At 39.3% G+C, this 25759-nt stretch overlaps 2 protein-coding genes across 2 annotated transcripts in view; both read right to left on the bottom strand.

Moving 5' to 3' along the window:
• Sarm (sterile alpha and armadillo motif) overlaps positions 1–15552 on the bottom strand; it is a 38251-nt gene extending 22699 nt beyond the window's left edge. Inside the window, exon 1 of the transcript XR_006261874.1 lies at positions 15159–15552. The gene's annotated coding sequence lies outside the window, so the exon portion shown is untranslated. The remainder of the gene's footprint in view (positions 1–15158) is intronic.
• Positions 15553–17096: 1544 nt separating this feature from the next.
• Positions 17097–21576, bottom strand: LOC122415255 (uncharacterized). The gene is made up of 5 exons (XM_043427240.1): positions 19364–21576; positions 18928–19238; positions 18486–18775; positions 17556–17801; positions 17097–17408 (listed from the first exon to the last, which is right to left on the bottom strand). Exons 1-5 carry the CDS (start codon positions 19807–19809, stop codon positions 17097–17099), a joined length of 1605 nt encoding a protein of 534 aa, XP_043283175.1. The 5' UTR covers positions 19810–21576.
• Between the last annotated feature and the right edge of the window lie 4183 nt (positions 21577–25759).

Below are 25759 nucleotides of genomic sequence, written 5' to 3'. Positions count from 1 at the left end.
CGCGAACGTGAAACGTCCTGCAAAACTTCAAGTCCGTTTGGAAAACGTGTCGAATTGTCAATGGATCTGAAATCACTTTAGAAAATTTATCACTAAAAATCACTGTTTTTACAGATGACCGAATTTTTCTGGATTTCTGCATCGTCACGGGAAATGGGAATTTTGAGCGAGCTAGTTTTCGGGTCCAGCGACAAGTGAGATTTGTCCTCAGATTTTTTTCAGTACTGAAATTACATTTTTTCATCAATCGCATTTCGAACTTCGAGCTATCATCAAAATCGATTTTTTTATACATCTTTCGATTGGGTTTCGAGCATCGTTCAATTGAAAATTAAAAATCGCTTTACGTCACGATTCGAAGCTTAAAAAAATGCATTCCAACTATGAAGAAATCGGCTCCATTCGATTTTCATGGATCCCCCCACATAAGAGAAAGCCCGTTCGAAGCCTTAAGGTAGTTCATGCACGAAACGATTTTCTCAAGAAAGTCTTGAAATTTACACAGAGTTACATTATGCGTAATACATCGTTCATCTTTTCGTGTAACGAATGAACGCTTCTTACGAAGTTTATGAAAAAGCACACATTAACAAGTATAAAATGAACGTTTGGGAAAAAATTCGAAACGATTCTCTTACTAGTAATAAAAATATATTACGTTAAAGATTGAACGAAATTTTTAATGAGCACTCGTATTATCTCACATTTGCTTATTTCCGCATTTTATTTCTTCTTGGCTCGGCCCATTCCTGTCACAGCCTTCTGTCTTTCTATTCAAACTTTTTTTTTTTTTATCCATTTCCCTTTGTGCTTTCCTCAGCGCTCTCTAATGCGATTTTTTGCATAAAAAAACTATTGTATTTTAGCCAGGGACGACTGAAATTTTGAGTTCGGTCAGTGGACGAATCCCCGATTAATTAATGGCTTGTAATTTCATTCGCCAAAAGATAAGTTGAAAAAATTTATTTACAATTTCGTGTTAACAACTCTGACGTTAATTTGGAGTGATTATATCCTTAATTAGGAAGTAGAAAATCGAGCGAATTTAGACATCCATAAAATAAGATTCTTCGAGCACGATCTACCTTGAGATGATTTAAAGTAAAAAAAAAAAAAAAATTAAAAAAAAAATGCAATGTAATCAGAGTCAATACAGAGTTTTCCAAATTCGTTTTCCTCTGAAAATCTGTCAAACAATTGTTTACAAACAAGGATTTTAACGTTTTCAGATTCTCCAAAATGCGCGTGATATTAATCGAGATACCGAAACGATTGAATTCTCTCTGTGTCGCGAACAATCGCCTTATCGGCGCGTTCATGTATATTTTTAGAATGATTTCAGCGCAGCGCATTATCTCTACAACGATATCGATGAAACGCGGACGGAATTTGAATGGGGAGTAAATGGTAAATGAAAGGTTTTTCGTTCGTTCGAAATCGATGCGACGTAACGGCCAAGCGAGGACATAGATTCGCTTGATATTTTGGTGAAAAGCAAAATCTTTATTGGCCTCAATAGCAATTGAAAACGAGTGTCACAGAGCTTATCAAAAACGTGTATTTCGTTCCGTAAAAAAGGCGATGATGTTGATGTTTGAGCTACGTAATGAATTCTATCGCGTGACACATCGCGTTTATCGCAATCCGCACAGGTGGGGAGGATTAAAAAAGCGATAAAAGACTCGAAACAAATGAGATGCATCAGCCCCGGCAGCGCACCGTGTCGGGGGCGCTCGATACTTTATTGCTCTTCGATTATTCTTGTTCGATCGCGCGATTTACCAAATCAGGTAGTTCCGTCATGAGTTACGCAAAAATTGACGGGAGAAAAAAGAAGGCGAATGAAAAAGGCGAGGAACGTTGTTTTTCTCCTTTTTTTTTTTCTCTCTTTTTCTTTTCTTATTCCACGAGGAAGCCCGATGGCATCTCGTAACGAGGAGCTTCGTGATACGATCGTGTCATTAGTCACGTGTCCTCGCATTCGAATCATTCGAAACTACAGGACGAGTGTCGCGTGAAGCGGAAAAAACGTGGAAATTGAGAGGGAATAGAGAAATAGTAAAAACAAAATTGCGATGGGAGGAAAGTGCGAGGAACGCAATCTGGAAAGAAACTTTGTTCGCCGTGGGAAGTTCCTGGCAAGGGAGTTTCGATTTTTTTTGAGACGAAGGATTTTGAGAAAAAATGAAAATGAGAATTTAGTTCGGTTCCCGAAATTTCGCGGGTTTGCCAACTTTTGGTCCAAGTCTCGACGCGAGGGGAGACAAAACCGGGGAATAATTGAAAGGACTGATAATGCGCGAGGTTTATTAGTCACTCGCAGCCATGCAGCGAAATTAGAAACAGCCGAGCTCGAGAATTCTCTCGTCGGCGTCGTTCGAACGACTGATATAACTCCGTGACGTCGACTTCCATTCATGGTCGGATGACGTAACTCCCCGCGCCTCCGCCGTCAATCGTTTTTACTACGAGCGGTCAGTGTGGAACGGGTTCGATGCACATTCGGTCATTTTACCACTCAAATGAAGGAGGGCTCGACTCATTTTTAATTGAGAACTCGGAGGAGGAATCGCGTCGCAGCTGCTTCGCGTCTCAATCCGGCCGATCAAAATGAAAAGTGAGAAAATTCAAATTTTCGAATTAAATGAAATCGTCTTGAATAACGCGATTTACGAATGACGATAATTTCCTCATTTTTCACAACCGAAGAACGCTGATCGTCCTCCAATTTCGTATTTTACGATGCTCAAAAATAATCAAAAACACGATTCTCAGCTGCGCCAAAGTTCATCCAATGAAATGACTATTCCGCGCATTACGAGATATGCGACGAGTCGTTAGCCCTCGTTTCCTTTTATTCACACCGTAAATATACGACAGACGTGCGTTAATCAATTACTGTATACGCACCGACTACATAATCCTAAACAACAAACACTCCCACGCTATACGAGAGCCCAGAGTCACGGTCGTTGGAATTCAACGAAGATGACGCGTCCGCAACGTCGGAGGAGCATTTAAATAATCATGGACGTAATTCTCGGTACGGAGAGCTCGGTTAGCTCGAAAAGCGCATCGTAAAAATCAACGACACTTTGTGCAGGGGGCGGGGGGGGGGGGGGGGGGGGAGGGATGAAAAAGCTCACAGCTCCATAATTACTGCTGGCTATGGAAATACGATGCAAATATTCTCGGACCGAATAGCTCGCGCATAGTTTTACGATAAAAACTATAAACTAACGGTAAGAAATCTTAATATTTATGTTTTATTCACGAGTCTTTCATCCAATTAATTTTAGCATATCGTCTCTTAATTAATCCAAGTTTTTATTGGATTACCGAGATCCCAAAAGTCGATGAAAAATCATCGATTTAATGCACTGAAAAGGGAATTTTGTTGATCTAAAAAAATACGAAACCATTGATTATTCGTAGATCTTATGCCGCAGTTGGGGTTTACAGATCTTTCGTTGTATCTCGAGAAAGTGGCTCGAAACAACATTTTGTTGCCACAATCGTCGATATTTGCTTGACGTCTCAGGATATTTGAGGTAGTTTATGCCCAAAACGATTTTCTTAAGAAACTGGCCTTTGACTAAGCTTTTGAACCTCCGAATATTTCGATATAAATTATTCCTGGCTGTTCAAACAAAAAAAGGTTGTTTCTTACGAAAGCATACTTTGTCATGTGTACACGGTGGATTTTCTTAGAGAGCAAAGAAATTTTTAGTCACTCGCATTCTCAGAGGCAAACAGAATATTTTTTTACTGTGCAACGCTTCTTAAAAAACATAAAAACTTTTGTCCGAACAACAGAAGGAAACTGTTGAAACACGTTTTTCGAGGGAGGAAAATCAATTGAAGGGGGAAACAAAATCCGAACCGGCCGTTTTCGCTCAAACTAATCGTTCAATCGAATTTGGAATCGTTGGAGGCTCTCTCGAAGCCGCGAGATTAAACATATATAACAACGAAAAGTTACGTGCCGGAGAGGAAAGGCTAAATGGCAAAAAAATAAAAACAAGAGATTCTCGACATTATTTATGGTCGGACGGAAGCAAAGGGAGGAATGCAAAGTCGATAAGCCGTATCTAGTACGCATAACCATGTGTATAGGACGTAAGAGGCGTTATATAGCGGCCGACTGGCCAGCGCAGAGATTCGAGTGCGCCGGGCACTCGAGAACTCGAGTTGCAATTAAATCAATCGAGATTTAATTAAAATCGATTTGGGATCAACGCTTTCGAAGTCTCGACGCATTTTCTTGGCTTCTTATAATAGTTACCACTTGAAAAGCGGATTGAAGGCAAGAAAATTGTGAAGCACATTTATACGCTTTTCAACTTGTGGCTTAATCGAACACGAGAATGGACATTTTCGGTTCTATAATCGATCGTCAATAAAGTGTTCATAATTAAATAGACTAAATCGAGTTTCTTCGCGCAGCCAATTTCATGACTTATGACAACGAGAATAACAATTATGTTTTGACAAACGAAAAATCTTTTTTTCAGCACGAATTTAACCATTTTTACAGTTCTTTTATTCATTTGAGAAAGAAACAGTAGGAATTACTGTGCCACCATAATGTCAGGGTTCTATGTCCGCCCATTTTTTTTTGGAGGTTTTTACCAAAAACGTTGCAACTTTCGTGTCGTTTCCAAATTAAAATTTCTAAATTGCTCATTTTACGGTTGAGCATACAAAATTCCAAGAGCTCGAATACAAGTATCGCCGATCGGCCGACATGTTTGAATATTTACTGTGGTACAGCAGAATTTCATTCGCTCTTGAATATTAACACGGAGAGAAAAAAATTTTAAATGTATATCGCCCATTTTGGAGGTTTTTTTACCAAAAACATTGTAATTTCCACGTAAATTCCGAATAGAAACTTTGAAATTGCGTATTTTGGTGTGACAAAGGTTTAAACTGTGCTATTTTTTCCTACGTAGTTAACCGAGGAAACATTGTTAAATTTGTGTCGACTCTCGGTGATGAACTGTGTACAGTAGAATTATTAATGCCTTTTTGCTATGGTTAGTGCTGTTTTCACAATCGAAATTTACAATGACGCTGAAGTGTGCAGCGTTGGAGTCCAACGAAATGAACGAAAAAAAGATTTATAACTAATCATTTTTTTTTATTTCACGAATCACTGATGTGGGTTGAAAAATAACTAATTGCAAATTCGACAGAAAACAAAATTGCAGATTTACTGGAATTATTCGAGAGTTTTTTTTCAGATCATTTCGTTAGACTCCAACGTTGCAAACTTCAGCGTCATAATTTAGGGTGGGGATCAAATGTTGGAATGACTAAAATTTCGAACAGCTGAAATCTCGAATTTATAAACTTCGAATGATAATATGGAGACGGATAGATTCGACTAGAGCTTTGAATGCCGAAAATAAATAAAGCAGAAACTGCAAGGTTCGAAGCACCTTTACATCGAAAATAGAATGTAACAATCGCCCATAGGACGATGACTAAAATATCGATTTTTCGAAAATTCGACTATCACTCTTTCGATTCATAAATTACTATAGTCAGCGATACTGTGAAAATTCACAATTTTGAAAATATAATAACGAAAGATCAAATATTACTGAGGTTGAAATACTGAAACACCAAAAAGTCGAATGGTCAAAATAGCGAAACGTTAGAAAGTCGATCGATCAAAATAAAGAAATGCAGCGGAGCTCCAAATACACGTGTCTCACTCACTCACTTACTCAGACCGGTGATCTCCAATTTTAAACATCGCCATTTTGACTTTCGCCTTTTCGAGCTATCGCTATTCCGCATATCCAAGTTTTATAGGCTCGAAAAATTCACTTTTGATTTTTTGCTACTCTATATTCTGGTCTGTCTGTAAAACAATTACTCTCCATTTTGAATTCGAAAATATGAACTTTTGACATTCGTACGGTCTGTAAAAATTGCATTCGAAATGCAAACTATCGAAATATATATTTTCGAATACATGCGAATTCAAAGAAAAAAAATTCGATTAAAAACGTAATCTGCTAAAGAGTCGATCGGGAATAAGAATTTCGAATTACTTATTTTTCTCCAATCTTACATGACGAATTTATTAATTTCGAAATATCGACCATTCTACAATTCGGTTATTCGAAATTTCGAACCCCACCCATAATTTACAGTTGAACATAGTAAAATTTGAGGAGCTCGAACACAAGCATCGATGATCCGCCAAAGTGTGTAGAAATTTACTATCCTACATAGCAGAAATTCGAGCAGAATTTCATTCGCAATTTTTCAGGGAGTTGTTGCTTTACAAAAAAATGACCGCATGTTCGTAAAAATTAATCAATATTACGATATAGAGCCCCACTCCGATGGCACCGTGGTAGTTGATACCGAAATTTTTTCTCCGCCTGATTATGCTTCGTGATAATAGAATGAGAAACACGGAATTAGGTCTACGCAGATGTGTTCGTTTCTCGTTGAATTCGTCCAACCGAATATTTACCTTCTGCACCAGAATCGGTTCAGGATCAATAAAAAACCCGAATTGAGTTCGTTCCAGTTGAATTTCCGACGAGAATTCATGGAATTAGCAAAAGTTCAGTGGCTCGGAGGCTCGAGCAGAGAAAATAAGTGAGAGGGAGAGAGGAAAAAGGAGAATGGAGATGATTCATCGTGGCGGCGAAGTCTGCACGAACAGACGCTTGGGAGTGTTCGAGTTGAAACGCGAGTAGAATTTTTCTTCCGAGGGGGGAAGAACGAGCGCGAGGAAGAGCGCGAAAAAATCGCTCGACGATCCCGATCGTGGAGTGAATCATCGAGAAACCATTTTTTCAGTCGTCACCGCGCGCGCATTTCCGCCTTTTACTCGAGTGCGCTTCATCGAATTCTCCTCGTTGTGACAAGTGCGTCGGGAAATTTGTCTCCGGGCTATTTGGCAGCCGAAAAGAAACGCGTTCGAGTCAGTGGATGAATGAAAAGTCGGGAGGTGCGTGCCCCACGATCGCGCTCGTTTCATGAATCATGCAGAGATCGTTGAGCACGCACAGGAAATGCAAGGTCGAGCCTCGCTCGTTATAAACTCGGGATGCGTTTGTGGGAGAAGAAATCACGGTGTCATTAAACCACGATGCGTTATCGCAATAATTACGTGTTTTGTGCCTACCGCGATTGGCGCGCTCGTGCGAGCACGGCATCGCCATTTTCGCCTCGTTTCGATGACGTCACGGGTTTTCTTCTAATTTATCTTTTTTTTTTTCCTAACAATAAGAACCAATCCGAAATAGTAACCGCAAATAAATATAGAACGGAGACCGAGGGTGTAACAATCATAACTCATGATAAGCTTACGGACGTGAATCATTTCTCAAAAATCACACGATTATCAAACTTTTATAGTGATTTTTTATCACCACTTTGAACGCGTGATAACGGATTTTATCGAAAACGTCACTCGAACGACGCGTACGTTAATCGCTGGAGTTTTCATATTATAATTATTAATGTCCGTTTGTTTCGAATGCGGCAGATAAAATCGAGGATGCATGCGGACATTCCTGAACCAAAAACTTGAGTTTCGTCATCATTTTTTCCACTCGCGTAAGTATCATTTTACAGGTAAGAAATAAATGTGAAAATCCATGTTCGTGATAAATTTCGTAAAAAGTAATCGAGAGACGTGACGTCACTCCGATAGTAAAAAAGAGAGATTTTCGATTTTTATCTAAAATTAAATCTATAAATTCTAGATTTTTATCGTCAGCTTTGTGTCATTTATAAATTTTATAAATTATTATATCACGTTTGTGGACTTTTATTATTTATTTTATTAAATTAGTATCGTAGAATGCATTCGTCGTGGTGGCAATGAGTCCACAATTTTTGTCGCGTTTTTACACTTGTCTTGTTGCATTCAGGCACAAGCCATCAATGATGTACGTTATAACTCATTATTTTCAAAAATCTTGTTATACTTGGTCCTTCGCACTCGTATTGTTTACTAAGGGCAAGTGACGTCACAAACCGAACAGCATGGCGGCCGGCGTTTCCGCGCGGAAATTCAAAATCGTAAATAAAAAATAGTTTTCAAGAAACTTTTCAGTCTTGTAAAATAAAAGTAAAAATTCTACTGGTTCATTACGATCTCAGGAAAATCGAAAAATGACCTGCTCCCACGATCGCTCCGAAACGTGTTCCATGCGATTCTAAGTCGAGTGAGTCAGGAGTGTAATGACCAAAAAGAAAAAAAAACAATTTTCAAAGGCAATAGACTATGAAAAAATACCAAAAATCGAAAATTTTGAAATTTTTCGAAAATCGCAAAAATCGAAAAATGACCTCCCACACGATCGGTCTGTAACATGTTTCATGCGCTTCTAAGTCGAATGAGACAGAAGTGTAATGACCGAAAAAAAAAAAAAAAAAAATTCGAAGGCAATAGACCATGCAAAAGAGTCGAAGATTTTGTAAATTTTCGAAAATCGAAAAATGACCTGCCACGATGGGTTCGAAACATGTTTCATGCGAGTCTGAGTCGAATGAGACAAAAGTGTAATGAGAGGAAAAAAAAAAATTTAACTCCCAACTTTCGACGCATTACAAAGCTCGTTTTTTCCTTTTTCACTGATTATCTTAAACTGCACACCCTCACTTTTGTTATCCTCCGAAATCACGAAGAAGGTGAATATAAAAGGAGGGAGAGTTCGCACGGTCACTGAACGGCTGTTTCACGCATGCGGGGATGATGGAAAGGTAAAAATTCCTCGCAACTGGTCTGTGTCCTAATAAAGGGGATTCCCGAGGAGGTTCCCTGCTTTTCGTAGGTTCAGTCAGAGGAAATGAGGATGAGGCGAGGGAGCAGAGCGAGCGGAAGAGGAGGAGAAATCTGCTCGTAAATATAGAAGAAATCATATTTCAAAGCTCATTGAAATTCCTTGTGCAAATTTGTGTAAGAATTGAATGAAAAGATCGAGAGATTGAGAAAAAGGGAAAAAGGCTTGATATTTATCCTCGATTTGTTCTCTCCTCCGTTGCTTTTTGAGGCATTAAATAAACGGGGAAAGTCACGGCGATCTTCTCCGTCGCGGCGTCTTGTTTCATTCCATCCGGCAGTTCACCGAGTTTCAGGCCCCTTGAAAAGTCCTCCAAGATTAAAGCACCGGGGAGAGAAACTCTGAGAGAAAAGAGAACAAGAAAAAGAGGGGTATCCCTTGAGGCCATTGCGCGACGCTTCGGAATGAGTCACGAGAATGTCGAGGAATTTTTAAGACACGGTGAGGAATAACTGCGAACACCTTTTCTGCGTCTCTTTTTTAAGGCTTCTACGACTATTTTTTTCTGTCAAATATTTCGAGCGTCTTACATAAAATTCACTCTTTTTTTATTCTACAATTTTCGTTCGCTGACAAAAAAAAACCATTAAGGGAGTTCACGCATGAAACGACACGCGTATCAAATTTTAAAGGGTTCGTCTCATTGGTTATTGAGATAAACGTCTTTAAATACGAAGAATACACAGGGTCGTAGGGACTGTGCGTAAAAAATCGTTTTTTTCTCCACACAAGGAATGAACGTTTCTTACGAAGTTTATGAAAAAGTACACAATAACAGTCAAGTATAAAATTAACGTCTAGGAAAAAATTCGAGACGATTCTCTTACTAGTAATAAAAATATATTACGTTAAAGATTGAACGAAATTTTTAATGAGCACTCGTTTAATCTCACATTTGCTTATTTCGGCATTTTGTTTCTTCTTTTGGCTCGGCCCATTCCTGTCACAGCCTGTCTTTCTATTCATACTTTTTTTTTTTTATCCATTTCCCTTTGTGCTTTCCTCAGCGTTCTCTAATGCGATTTTTTGCATAAAAAAACTATTGTATTTTAGCCAGGGACGAATGAAATTTTGGGTTCGGTCAGTGGACGAATCCCCGACTAATTAATGGCTCGTAATTTCATTCGCCAAAAGATAAGTTGAAAGAATTTATTTAAAATTTCGTTTTAACAACTCTGACGTTAATTTGGAGTGATTATATCTTTAATTAGGGAGTAAAAATCCTCCCAATTTAAAATACGATCCTTCGGGCACGATCCACCTTAATAATTACGATTTGTTACATTTATTTCGCCTTCAACCATTTTTTTATGAATTCATTATACGGTCATTGAAATCTGAATAATAAAAAGCGATACTAATCGAGGTTATTGAAAATGCTCGATTTAATGAATTTATTTATCATCTTTGATCAGCGCTTCTTTGATTATTTGTAAAATATTCAACAATCTATTCAGACTAATGTTCCTTTGAATATCATTTGAAAGTCCTGCTCGATTTCATGTAAATGTACGAGTAATCTTTTTGATTTATTTCCACCGACTCATTTATAATCCTGTTCATTTTTCATGCGGTCTTTTGTTGCGTTGGTTGGTTGGCTGGGTCAGTGGAACGCGCGCGATGGGATTTTGTGTCTGGAATTTCGATGCGATCGACGACCCGTCTGTTCACAGGTAGGGTGGCCGAACGAGTAACGCCCGAGCCCCCCCGTATGCAAACTCCAGGATCGAGCACGAGGACGAATGCAACAATGAATTTTTTGTCATCCGATTGGAAATAAAACTCTCCGTGATTCATCTTTTTCTTTATGTGGATTTGGAAAAAGGGGAGCTTGTTAAAATGCACGATTGGCCTTCTAAAATCGCGCTAAATTGGAAGAAACTATTTCAACGATTTCGAGAAAAATAATATGGGAGAAAAGGAAGAGAAAAAAACAAAAAAAAAAAAAATACGAAATTTTGTGAGATCGGAGAGAAAATTAATAGGAAATTCAGTCACAGAAAGATCCATGAGAAAATCTCCGCGGAATAGCGAGCTTCACGGGCCTCTTGCTGGTATATGAAGAAAAAAAAACAAGACGACTTTAAAGATATGCACATGGCAGCCATGGCACGGATGCGAGGACGATTAGTCACTATAAGAAAAGCAGTCTCGTTCTCCAGGCGCACCTTTCCCACAGCGGAGTATCGCACGTGCGTTTCTGGCGCAGAACACACGACTCAGCAATAAAAAGAACCGCGGTAAAATCCTCTTTTTATGGGCCCTTGGGAAAAAAACATATTGCAAAGCATTAATCTTTCGTTGATTAGTGGAAAAAAGTTTGCACCTCGAAATCAACGAGTTTCATATTAAAATACGAAATTCGTAAAAATCCTCTAGTCGTTAATCCGAAAAAGCATTCATGAATATTTTCAACTACGATTATTTTTTGTTGTTATTTGGAATCCATGAATGAAGCTTATTTGGTGCTCGAACGTTGCTCGCTTGCTTTAAACAATGTTCAATTTTCAGTTATCATTCGTCTGATTTATTTTCGCGATTATTTTCATTACGTGCTCGTGAAATATAATTGCTTTTCGCACGCAATAATTTTATCCCGCGTCAAATACTCCACATAATTGTTACTTTTCTTTTTAATTAAAACACGCGTTCACCGAGCGAGGATAAAATTCAATTGTGCGGATAAAAGATCGTAGAAGTAACGAGTCTAACTCATTGGCTCGTGCCAGTAATTGTACAAGCGGTGCAATTACTCGCGCGTGCCCTCCTTCGATCTCGTTCTCTCGTCTCCCATTCGTGTCTTGAGACTCTGCGATAATGGTATTATTAAAGGTTTCCGGTCTTACGCTTTTACCCCGAATTTCTTTTCTCATGGATTCCTTAAAAATTCAGTTGCAACAGTTGGTAAAACGTTTCGTATTTTTAATCGAAAGGTGAAATTCAAGTTGAAGAATAATTTAAATTTAAGGAGGAACATTAGCTTGAGAAAAATGGTGACAGCTCAATGAAACTTTTAGAATACATTTTTGGATATATTTTCTACAGTCTCTCCAAAATTCATTCAACTCAACCATTCTTCAGTAAATTATTTCCAAACTTGGAATATTCGACAGGAGCTACGCATCGGAAATAACTCCACAGCCCCATCTTTTCATACTCAAAAACAAATAAAAAAAAGGGTGACTCTAAAGAACGCGTGTGGGAAATCTGAGGTCGTTAAATTCTGCGATTTTCAAATATTTCACATAAATTCCACCCAAAAATGACGAACAAAGCAAACAAGTTTCAGATAGCCTAGATAACTTGGATGAAAACAATAAAATTCGTATTTGCAACGACGCTGAAGTTTGCAACGTTCGAGTCCAACGAAATGAACGAAAAAAACATTTGTAGTTCACCAATTTTTGACTTAACGAAGTATCAGTGCAGATTGAAAAACCACGAATTGCGAATTCGACAGGAAATGAAATTGGAGAATTACTCGAATTATTAGAGGGGTTTTTTAGATGACGCTGAAGTTTCCAACGTTGGAGTCCAACGAAATGATCGAAAAAAACTCTCCAACTAATTCCAGTAATTCTCCTATTTTGTTCCCTGCCAAATTTGCATTTCGTAGTTTTTCAAGCTGCACCAACGATTCGTGAAATAAAAAATTGGTGAATTACAAACGTTTTTTTCGTTCATTTCGTTGGACTCCAACGTTGGAAACTTCAGCGTCGATTTTTTAGATCATTTCGTTGGACTCCAACGTTGCAAACTTCAGCGTCATTATTTGCATAACCTCGCTTAACGCGAAGCTGATGTTCCTTCTTAATATCGTCGAAAAATGATTCAGGATTTTCTTGTATTTTTTTTTTTTTGAATGAGAAAGAAATTGAATGAGATATGAAAATGTTACGCCGATCGAGCGAGAAATGGGAGCAAACTGGATTCACAATTAAACTTGTGGAATGATGCGAAGAATCTGGGAAATGGGAAGAAAAAAAAAGAGTTGCCGGATTCTTAAAAAAGTAATTCCGGTGGTTTTTGTTTTTAGTGGAACGAACTTTTGAGTTCGCCTCTTTTCGTGACGCTGCCGGGCAACTTCACCCAACTCTCGGCAATTTAGTTCGAGTTACACTCAATTAACGCTCGGACCGTCTCAACGAGACTTTTTAATATTTCCTCTCTCCCTCGCTCTTTCTTCTTTCTCCATTTCGTCTATATACATGGTAATGGAGATTGAAGCCAGTAGCAGCGATAAAATAAGAAAAGACACCCACTCAGAAGCGGATGCCATGGGTCGTCAGGGTCGTTTCCAGAGTAAACTCGATCTTTTATTAGTTTTATTATTATTTCGAGAATTTCTTTTTTCCCAGGACGCGCGGAGTCGGCTGGAAATCCGTTTATAAAAATTCGATGGAGCTTTGGATTCGAGGGGAATGAAAAAATATTGTAAAAGCGATGGAAATGAAAAGAAAAATTGAGGCGCAACGTTCCGTTATGAAAATTAGTGCGATTATCGTTTCATTCCAATTAAATTGATAAAATTTTATTTAACCACGAGTAAAGCGACGCGAGAAATAATATTTCCTGCACCCTTCAACAACCAGTTTTTCAGCGTGTATTTTCATCAGCCGGTGCGCTCGGTAACGGAAAAAATGCGAGAAATATCTCCTCGATACAAACTCTCGCTACGTTAATTCAACTCGCGACACCTCATTAGAGCACCTTTCGTGGATCTCACCGCCATAAAAATAATGACGCTCCCGGCGAAAGCGTTTTTTTTAAAACGCTATCGCGTATATGGATCGTAATTACATCTTTTACGTGCGCAATTTTATGGTTAACAGACAATTACATATGCAATTTTACAATGCTCTCGGATACGCGCGGGAGTGTTTGGCGAAAAGTAAAAAATCGAGAGTCACCATTTTTTATATTTATTTATGTTTTTCGAGCACAATCGCGAATTGCTCTTTTAATCTTTATATTCTCCTCGCACTGATTTCTGTTTGCTCTTTAAATTCGAGCTGCCCCAAAAGGAGTTTATTTTCCCTCCTTTTTTCTTTCCGTATTCGCTTTTATTTTTCTTTCCGCATCTCTCGCCTTCATTCTTCTCATTCGTTTCGAGCTTTCGTCCTGAATTTGCGATCTTGCACTCGCATCTGAATTTTTTTCCCTACCCTTCGCGCTCGCCTCCTCTCCGTTGACATGGTGCGAGTTGAAAACTCGACGAAACTCGTTTCGCGCAGGGGATATTCGCCCGCGACTTGCTTAAGACGTAAAAACGAAAACTCGTCGCCGGAGACAAAGACACTTTGGATGGTTTTTTTCTCTCTCGAACGCAGGCCATCGTGCGCTGCCACGGTATTCATTCTTCGGCGCAATAAAGTATTGTTCAGCAGAAATAGCGGGTAGTTGTGCGATTTTAAATGTTCATTTCTCAAATTTGGTAAAAGAAAGCACTAAAAATTGACGTCTTCGAACGCGAGAAATTGCTTGATTCACCGTTAAGTTTTGAACAACGAAATAGTGTGAGCTGCATTCCCGATGCTACGTCGCTTTTGAGAGCAAAGAAAGCGTCGAGGGAACACGAGCACAGAATTCAAAATAACAAACGTTCTCGGTAATTGCTTGCAAAATAGACGATATTCGATGAGAGGAACGAAACATCGCAACGTACGTGGAAAATTTAGCCACAGGCCTCGAGAGCACGGGGAGATTTGTGTTCCTCTTGTGCTTCTTCTTCTTCTTCTTCTTCTTCTTCTCACTGCAGACTCTTGTATCCTCTAAAAAGCTATAAATACAACGTGGAAACCCAGTTTAAGCGTTAGGGACTAGCCCGATAAATAACTTGCGCTGCGTGCGCCTCGGAAACCCCTGAAAAAGCTCGCTCCGCGGCACCGAGAAACATCGAAAAATAAAGTAGGTTGTAGATTTGACGGGGGAAAAGAAAAACGTTGTACCTACGTTTGAGCTCGATTCGCAGAATTTGACGCTTCACCGAATCGATTTTCCTCTCTTCATTTACCGAGAAAGTTTCGCAACGAACTTTCGATTCCCCGAAATGTTTTCATGCAACGCGATCGGATGGGAGTTACAATTTTGACAAATTTCTTCTTTGAAATTTCTTTACTCTTGAATTCGAAGCAACGAATAAATAGACGACAGAATGGACTTCGGTGTGAATATGTTTTTCATGGAACAAGAGTTTTAATTAACAGAATTTCCAGTGATGCATAAATGTCCGAACGAACTCGTGTTTTTGTTTGTTTTTTCAAATTTTTGTGCGAAATAATAAATTAAACGAAAACATGTGCGCCGAGAATTTTCAAGGGCATCGAACGAACGTACCTTAGCATGAAATCCCGAGAAAAAATTGCGACGAGGTGTTGGATTGTACGACGACATTATGACCTTATTGACGACCATTGTCATCGCAAACTTTCATAAATTCAATAGTTTTTCCACGTCCTTCGTCGAATCACCAAAGTTTTATTTATCGTCTCATGAAACGATGCTTTTGCCCACTTGTCACCCACGAATATTCGAGTTTTTCAATTGATTCTATCGAGAAAAAGTTTGTACAAATAGCATCGTCAAATGTTTAGCTGTCAATGTTTCAAACACTCGCTGGAATTTGATTCTATTTCATCATCGTTTTCGAAGTGCACTGTTTTGTTTTGTTCTTTTGACATTCGATTATTCAGACACCGAGAAAAGACGAAGCGAGACTCGATGCGAACGGCGTCCGTGAATGAACTGACGGCTCGCGACTATCGCGCTTCTTGTTATACACCATTTTCCCCACCACTCGAAAATCCATTCCCACTCTTATAAATAAATCGCGCGCGCACGAGGCGCTCGAGGATTGTGCTAAGTGTTTTTTGCCTTCGACCTTCGAACCTGCAGGGTTTTTATTTTTTTTCTCTAACCATGGGACGAATCATAAATCTCGGATATTGAATACACATAAAAATTTACATTTCGTCAAAATCACGCACTCGTAAAATCAGAATTTCGTCCGACGACATTGCTTTAAAAATCTGCTTTCGAACGAACTTTTAAATTGAAACTTCAACAAAATATCGTGCGTAATCATGAAATCCAGTTACATTTATAGATTTCGCTCGAATAAATTATTTTTAATTAAACACCGACATTTATTTAAGGCTACAATTATTAACCTTAATCCCATTTCATCGAGCCTGATTAGAATTATTGAAAATCCCATTTTTTTTTAATTTTTCGAAAATATACATATTTAAAAATAGCATAAGAAATTTTATAAAAATTTGACCAGGCCAGGTGTACTTTTGAGCGACGTTTACGCGCCTTTGTTTAAACGCGTTTTTCTCAAAATTACGTTTCGGAACGGCTCGATGATAAAATCTCCGAAACTGTTCAACCGATCCTTACCAAATTTGACCACGTCTTTTTGACGACTATAGCTATAGCGCATATCATACGAATTTTCAAATATTGAGTGGAACTATTTTTTTTGCAAACAACGATGAAAAAAACGCGCTTTTTCGTAGTTTTTGGAAGAATGGCCGGCTTTTAGTGACTTTTGAAAAAATCAAAAATCGTATGACACGCGCTATTACCTTTTGAATCTAAAACTATTTTTATTTTTTTTCTTCGAGCATCCGTTCCCGAGTTTTTATCAACAGCGCACACCCATCTTTCTTTTTGGACCTCCCCCCCCATTTTTCTGTCCGAAAACTAAGTAAAATGAATATAAAAAAAGTTTTTGTGTATCTTAAGAGTCTATTTTTTAGGGCTAACACTTTTTATATCCATATTTATTATTTATACCGGTGAAAAAAATTCGCGAAAATAGTCTTTTTTTTTGCTCGTCTAATCAGGATTGACTCCTTAAAAGACTGGGTTTTTCCGTGAATTTTTATTGACATCGCGACAAATAAATGCGACGAATGTGTGTGCAATTTGTGATAATAAAATGATTTTCGCGACCGACGTGAAACTTGTCACGGCGTACGCGAGCTACTTCGTATTTTCGTTCGATCATCGCGTTGCTGAGGAAAATGTGGTGTCCGAAAACGCACCACGGCCCGCCCGGATCGCGGCTAGTAAAATCACATCTTTTGATATTTTTTATATTCTCGTAATCGTATTCGCGACGAAATCCGGTAGAAACGGATTTTGGTTTGAGTTTTTGACACTTGGCGGTGCGGTGCTATCGCTCGTCGATTCTTAAGAATAATGGAGAAATGAAATGAAAATGCCATCGATCGATACTGCTCGGAGAGTCGAAGCAACCATTTATTTTCAAAAGGTCGAAAGATCGACGTACGAAGGAGGAATTTCGGGATCTCTGCCGAGTTCCTCTTCCTCCAAATCTCCCTCGTCCTCCTCCTCTTCCCCGTAGTCATAATCCTCGTAGAAATCTTTTTCATCGTGATAAACTTCTGGCAGAACGTCGATCGAACCGGGTGGAAAATATTCGTCGAGCATCCGCTGCGCCTCGGCGTGTTCTTCGGTCACGAAAGTCGGATTGTTTCCGGCAAAATTGAGAAAAACTTCCTCGTTCAATCTCCGTATTATGACAACGAAAATCTCGTCACCGGTTTTGTTCGTTACCTTGGCATTTGGAATAAAAATGAAGGGATTTTGTGTTTATTTAATTCGCAAACTTGCTCAATCTCGTTTTCGAACGTGCCGAAAATTTTCAAATTTCTTTTTTCATACGAATTTGAATTCGAACGAAAGCCCGCAACAGAGCATTACTTTGTCCTCAAAATCCTGAGGATTCGAGGCGAATCTCCGCGCCAAAGGAGGCCCGTCGAATTCAAATACTCCAAACTTCTCGATCGCCGAGCCAAAAGCTTCGTAAACTTCTTGCAAAATCCCAAGTTTCGTCGCATCGAATTTGAAGGCGCAAAGAGGCAGGGGCTCCACCGGTTCCTCGTACGGATGCGATTTTTCCATGTAATACGAAAACAGAGTCTTGAAAACGTGCACCTTGTTCCTCGCCTTTAGGAACATTGGAATTTCCGTTGATCCCATTACGATTTTTAAACTTCGAGCCTCGTCTCGACACTTTATTCAGTCTCGAGCCTTCGCCCCTCTTTATACACTGAGAAAAGAGCTTCGTTCAATTCGCCAAGGCTTCGTACGATACGTCGAAAGAAGCATTTCGATAATCCAAGAAAGGGATTAGTTGCATGAATTATTTATTTCGTCCCATTGATCAACTGAACGAATATTCTCGTCTTGGATTTCGTTGAATGAATCCAATATTCGCTTCACTCGATGAAATGAATATTCAGCTTGACTGAATATTGGATTCGGCGCATTTCACGAAGGCGTTTGGTTTATTCAACTATTCTGTTTCTCAGTGTGGCTTAGTTTTTCCAAACGCTTATTTCTTCGCTTCCGATTGACCGATTTGAATTTATTACACTCAAGTTTGCAACTTTGGAGTCCGGCGAAATGAAGAAATGACGCGTACTTTTTCAACCTGTACAAATAATTTGTTAAATAAGAAATAGAGAATGATCAAAGTTTTTCTCGTTCATTTCGTTGGACCTGACGCTGCAAACTTGAGCGTAATTTTGAATTTGTCGCGAATGATATTCGAATGTAAATATGTTCTCGAGGAGGAAATGAAAAAAAGGCGCTTGGGAAAAGCAAAAATTTGGACAAAATGAATCTCACGTGAGGCGGAAACCAAACCGCAGGGTAAATTCTGCGGTAATCGTTATCGATTTCTTCTTCAGGCTCGTGGACGTGAGTGTGCCTCTCGAGGAAAGAACCAACGATCGAAGCATTCGGATTGGAAGGCGGTGCTTCCAGGATACTTCGAAGGAAATTCTCGACGTCGTTGATCGCCCTGATCGGACACTTCGCTGTGTCTTTGGGGCATTCGTTGGGATATGGGACCGGCCATTCCGGAGGTGGAGGCTTGCACCTGATTCTCATTGCTAAGCATTTGTCTTCCGTCAAACCTGAACGAGTGGACAGAGTGAGTGCTCTTCCCGGCAGAAACTGGCAAAAAAACTGCTGAGGAATTGATTTTTGTGAACAAAAATCCAACGATTCGAGGCGAGTAAAGGTACGGAGAAAAATTGGAGTAAAGTATCGCAGAAAGTGAGCAGACCTGCGATCAGATTGTCCGTTATTTCGACGTTGCTTTCCACGAGCATTTTTTCGATGATCGCCTCGTCGAGTTGAACTCTCGTTTGCTCCAAGACGTCGAAGCGTTGAGGAAATATTTCGCGTACGAGTTCGGTGTAAGCGGGACAAGTTTCCTTGTCTTTGGGTGAGCCTTCTTCGTCGAGGAAGACCCAGGGGTAGAGAACGATGGCCGTTTCTTCGCAGAGTTCGAACATTTCTTGTGCGAGATAGGCTTCGTATTTGGCTCTTTTTGCGGCTTCCTCCTGCCCGATTTTTCGCTCTTCCTCTGCTTTTCTTTAACCGTTAATTCGCTGATCGTAAGATTCAGGGGGTCGGGAGATTTTCCGAGGGAAAGAAAGCGCGAGTCGCGCCAGAGTGAGCGAAAGCTCAGCCGAGTTGAGGGAAACGGAGGGTCGTACCTGAGCGATTCTCTCCTTTGCCAACGAGATTCTTCCTCGGAAACCCTTTTGACGATCGAAACCATCCGGCCCGGTGGTTCGTTGTTCTGAACTCGGCGCAATTCTTTAACGATAGTTCTCTGCAGATGGGGACATCGGGCGCCAAAGAGAAGATTAACTATTTTGCCATTTTCCAAGAACATCCAGACGGGCTCGCTTCTGCCTCGGAAGCGCTCCAAGCTCGAAACATCGTCGTTCCGCGCAACCGCGTAGCTCAAAACGTCCCCGCCTATTTCCATTTTGATTTTCCTCAAGGTCGAAATCATTGCGGAACAAGGGCCCGACCATTCCGAATAAACGTCGACGACCGTCAGCCCTTTTCGCTCGACTACCTGGGCCCACTCCTCGTCCGTCGTTACTTCCGTTTGCAGAGCGGTCGCGCCACCTTTTTTCACGGATTTTGCCATTCGATCTAACCAGAATCCCCAACGAATTTTATCGTCGACATTATTAAGAATGCTCCGCGAATCTCGCGCGGATTTTGAGCGTGAGAAATCTCACTAATTCGATATTCTTCATTTAATTAAGTTTCATAAAACGATCAAATCTCATTGAATTAATCGATTATCGACAGAGTCTGAGTGTTCTGACAAAAGTCGAGAAATATTCAGTCTTCATAGGCATTTTGAGGTTACCTCGTGACGCCTACTCGCATTCGCAGATTCAATCGAGTTTCTACGTTTATTTTTCTATTTTTTATTTTCAATTAATTTTTCGTATACTTTAGTGAGCGTAAGGCAATTGGAAAACTGATATTTCGCATAAATCGTAGAGTCGCAGCGCGCGTGGTAAGGCGTGTGACAGCGACGCGTGACGAACGAGATCGAAGATAACCCCGATGAATTGAGAGGGTAACAGCACGACTGGGGGCCTAATTTTTGACGATTCTTCTTTCTGGTTGTGTGCGCGCGTGCGTAAGCGCGAGATAATACAAGCGAATTTGAGCTCAATTGAGGGAGCGGAAATGATCGACGATTTACGGTAAACTTCACGACGTAAAATCGTTGCCAAGTTAAAAAGTGAGAAGGCAAAATAAGCCTTGAGACATGCGCTGCTGCGTCGAATTGAATGAATAAAAGTGGGAGTGGCCGCGAGAAAAGATCTCCGCGGGCTCGAAGGGAGGCTGCCTGGAAGGGGCAAAATATGCAAGTTTTACGTCGAACAATTAATTGCCGAGTTGGCAGACGGGACGTCTCGAATTAGGAACGATCGCGCTTTATCCTATCACTTTTATGCTCGCTGCTAATCAACGGGCCCACAAGATAATCGAGCGTGATAAGGCGACTTGGTTCACTCTATTTTATGCATCTTCGCCGAAGGATGTGCCTCTAATTTTATTATATTTTTTTTCCTATCAATAAACTTTGTATAAAAAGAGTCAATTGAGGAAGCTGCGAGTTGGGTTAAGCGAGTGCGAGCTCGAAGCATTGAGAATCACTTGATCGATCGCGATAGCCTTTTTTCGTCGAGCGAATCCTCGCTTTACGTTCTCATTTTATGTTTCTAATTACAGTAATATTCTCGTCAAGATAACAAGTAAGTTGGTAAACGTTTTATCTCAGACGCAATAGAAATGCTGGCTTCAGTGGAATGCTTCGCAAAGGTTCCTTTCTGTACAGAATTCTCAACAAAATTTGTTCCCGCCGCGCGGTTTTCGTCTCCGTGTAAACCGATGAGAATAAAAACAGAAAAATACAATACGAAGGGAAAACAGCAGTGCGAGAGGAGAGCAAAAAAGTAGAGCAGACGACGCGAAGGAGCGCTCGCACGCGCTAACGCAGCCTCCGTCTGAATTCACCATCTCTTATCTACGCTCTCGATCTCGCGGATCTTATTAACGCGTTCATAAGACTCCTCGCGTCATTAGGCTTTCGTGTCGCACGATAATTTGCATCCTCTCTACGAACTCCGAGGAAAGAGGGAGGGCGGGGAACGAACGTTTGGATGTAAATGAAAAAATTAAAATTTTGTTTACGCAGTTAAGGAAGCTCGCGCGAATCTAATGGAAATCGAAAATTCCAACTTTGAGAGTTGACATTTGGAAATATGCTAAAAAGCGTGGATCCGACCCTGGAATTATTGTAGGATCTGCGGTCTAGTTGCCGAGAAAACAATCCACGAAAACCACATTTTTTCTTAAGGCTTTCCATCTGGCTCTTAAGGCAGGCACACTTCCTCTGTGACGATTTGGATTCAATAAAATAGGATTCTCTCAACTTTAAGGTATTACTGGATGGGGATAGCCCAGCCGATAAATTGTACCTGATCGGAATTTCCGTATTTTCGTGATGCAATAAAAATCTGAAAAGATTGAGCAACATTTGGAAAGTTATGAACTACAATTATCAATAATAATATTGCTCAAAAGTTATTAATAAATTGTTTAATAAAATAATTTTTTAACAATTTTACAGTAAACCCTTATTTTTTTTTTACGAATCGAATGTGCGCATTTTTCTTAATGCTCGTGATTTTTTTCCGAATTTTCGTGGATTTTTCAAATTCCCTTTTTTAAATTTTTCAAGTGGCTCCATTTGTACATTTTTGATCCAGTAACCTTGAGACTTTTCAAAACTGATGGTAAATATGCCTTCTAAAACATAACCAAAATTCAAATTTTTTAAAATTTGTTTCAAAATTTTTTCAAGAAATTTCAAAAACCCACGAAAATTCTGAAAAAATTCATGAGCGTTCGGAAAAATACACACATTTGATTCGTAAAAAAAAAACATTAGGTCACCGCAAAATTATTGAATAATTAATTGTTTGAACAATTTGTTATTAACTTTTGGGCAATATTATTATTGATAATTGTTGTTCGTACCTTTCCAAATGTTGTTCAATTTTTTCAGATTTTTATTGCATCACACGAAGTACGGAAATTCCAATCAGATATAATTTTTGGTCGAGCTATCCATCCAGTTATACCTTAAAGAGCCAAAAACGAGAAAAAAAGAAAATAGAATGTTTTTAGATTTCAATGGTGCCTTGAGAAAGCCTTGCTGCCGGCGAAAATGACTTGGGAATGGAAAATGAAAAACACTTATTTGAGGATATAACGAGTCTTAAGCACAAAACGGTGGAAGGTTTGACAACACCATGAGCAGCCAGCTGGTTTAAGCAAGTTGAGGCATTAGAATGAAAATGATGTCATCGCTTTTAAACCGATTGCATCTTGTAAAGTGAAGTGTAAAAAAAATCAATTTAATTTTCAGACAGTTTAGGAGCGTCGTTGCTGAGGAAAATTAATAACAATTTGGGCCAAATAACATGTAACATTATGGAAGTCAAGACACGTTCGGTGATAGTGAAATTTTTTGGGCAACATGAACAAGGCTTGCTGAATAATGTCAATTTTTTCAGATTTATTAGGAGATTTGCTATTAATAATAATCTGTTTCCCGTGCAGTTTTTTCAGGCTAGGATCGTCACCGTCCGTGTTTTCGACTGAGCTTTCACCAGTTTTTCGTCTTTTTTTCCCCAATTCTTCTTTAAAGTGTATGCAACATTGTCAAACTGTAAACTGACATAACTTTTGAAAGGTACAGGTCATAACTTTTGGGTAAAAAAAACGACTGTACGGCCTCAACTTCCTTAAAGTGTAGATATGCGTACGCATGTATATAAACAGAAAATGGCTGTTGTCACGCATTTTGCTTGACGATTTTACTACTTAAGTATTTCAACCGCTGTGATTCTATTAAAAATTTATCAATCTCAACAAATAAGTGACACATAATTTTAATAATTGCGAGAATAAATTTTATTCGTTTCTTCGATCACGAAAAGAGCAAAAAGTTATTTGAATCACATGTAATAACGAATGATCTTCCTTAATTTTTCAAACTTTTCAACGTTTTTTTTCCTACCGTCAGCGAGAGGTGCGGTCATTGTTATAATCGAGCAAACGCAGTCGCTCTGGAGAAAAAGATGGAAAAAACGTGATGTTTGCATGTCCGATCTGCAGTTGTTTACATTTAATTGGCGGCTGCGCTCATGTGCGTCGTAACAAATGAAAAATATTTAAGTTCCTCGCAAAGTGCAATACACACACGTCGCGCGGGTATTAATATATGAGAACATTTATTTGTCTGGATATGCATGCGGAGACGGAGAGCTCGTTTCTTCAAAGTGAACTCGTTTGAACTCCAAAGTGAATTTTGCTACGTTCGCATTTCCCGCGCGGCCTAAATTCCAAACTGATGGCGATGTTAAATATGCATGTACACATGCACATTTGAGAAATCAACATTCGTCAAAATGACATTCAGCAATGCACGCGCCTTCCCCCCCCCCCCCCCCCCCCCCTCCATTTTTCCTCTGATCCGAATTGTTTTTCTTTTTTTTTTTTGCTTTTCTTTTCAGACTTTTCTTCTACGTGCGCAATTTCGTGACCTACCTTCCCACACTTCCGGCCACGCGTATCGACGACTCCTCGCTCTACAAGCTGTGCCGATTACACACCGGAGCGAAAATCGTTGCCACTTTCAGCCTGCCTGCGGTCGATGTAAACAGGCTCATTTTTTTCGGATCGCAGACAAATAAACTATTTTCGCCATTGGTCTGGCCCGAGGACGAGCGTGATTGGTCTGCGTCATAATGACTACGTAATTGCGTGCTGTAAGGACGTAATTAGCTTCACCTGAAGCAATATCCTTGTCGAATCACTATAGATAAGCTTGCCATTATTATTCACAAAGCCGAACCTTGTTTTCCCTAAATGTAGAATAAAGAGCATTTTTCTTACGTGTTCGAAAATCTCCTTTTCAGTCTGTTTACCAATAGGCTGTTCGGGGATCGAAGAACTTTTTTCTTTCGATTCCATTTTATGGAATAAAATTCTGTTACTCCATTTGGATTTTACAATATTTTCGCGTAAGTTTTTTTCCCTCATTTTATCATTTATGTTATTAAAATCTGACGCTATTTTTAGACTGATTACTCGAAAAACCTTCGTTTCCTGGAAGATCATTTAAGGAAGCTCACGTGAATCTGATGAAAATCGAAAATTCCTATTTTGAGAGTTGACTTTTGGGAATATGCTAAAAATATACACCGTCCATCAATTCCCAGAATTATTCTAGTTGTCGAGAAAACATCGAAAATCACTTATGAAGGGTTATACATAGGCTCTTAAGGCAGGCACATTTCTTCGATTTGCGCGGATCCAATGAAATAGGATCCTCCCAACTTTAAAGAGCCAAAAACGAGAATAAGAAAATTGAATGTTTTTAGATATGAATGGTGTCTTGAGAAAGCCTTGCTACCGGTGAACGTGACTTGGGAATGAAAAAAGAAAAACACAAATGGCTGTTGTCACGCATTTTGCTTGACGATTTTACTACGAAAGTATTTTAACCGCGGTGTGATTGTATTAAAAATTTATCAATCTCAACAAATAAGTGACACATAATTTTAATAATTGCGAGAATAAATTTTAATCGTTTCTTCGATCATGAAAAGAGTAAAAAAGTTCAGTCGCTTTTTTGAATCCCAAAAAAACCTGCTAACAGTTTATACAAAAATCGAAACGCATACGCAGCAACTTGGACGAGACTGAAATCGAAATAAAATTTGATTCTGGAATTCCAATTTTTTATTCAATATAGCCCACAAAGACTTTATCGGAAGGTAGTAATTGCGTCGAATCGCAAAATTCGAAAGTCTTTGAGTTTGCCAAAGTTTCCAAAGTCGTGAAAAAACTGTAGAATTTCCAAGTATATCGAAATGGCAAAAGCTGTTGCATCGACGGTTCTTACCGGATCGGCGCTGCTCAGATTCGGCTAAACAACCGACAATTTTTCTTGCTCTTACATAATCCGTACGCAGGAGTGACATTTTTGTTAAAAAAAAACGATGCTATCGTTGAATTTTAGTTGTAATTTGAGAGCTGTTTAGTGGGTTGAGTAACACGGGGTTAAACCATCAGACAGAAAGAGCATTCAATCTCGAGTATTATTCCGTTCCATGGATATACGAACAAAGTGTCGACGTGTGAGTAGAGGTATGCATCTCACCTACGCTTTAACAAGAATTGATGTTTCCGACGATTATCCTTAAAGACCAGCGGGTTCCCAACGAGATATCCTTCCTCGAGGCAGGAAATTATCTTTACCGAACGACTTGTCCCGTAGCTATGTGCATTGCGAAATAAATTATTAGATGGAAGGAAGAAAAAAAAAGACAACAACAACAAAAAAAGGTATAATAATGAGAAAAACAGCCCGAGGTCTTGGTAAGACGGATTAATAATTGAGTCTGAGCAACAAAAACCAGCGACCATTATGTTTTGTGCAGATCATGATTTTCCTTCATTTTGATAAACCGCGATTGGCTCTCGAATGAAAAATTCGTATA

Source organism: Venturia canescens, chromosome 8 (genome assembly GCF_019457755.1).
Source record: "Venturia canescens isolate UGA chromosome 8, ASM1945775v1, whole genome shotgun sequence".
NCBI classification, from domain to species: domain Eukaryota; kingdom Metazoa; phylum Arthropoda; class Insecta; order Hymenoptera; family Ichneumonidae; genus Venturia; species Venturia canescens.
This window is presented reverse-complemented; position numbering and strand designations above follow the sequence as displayed.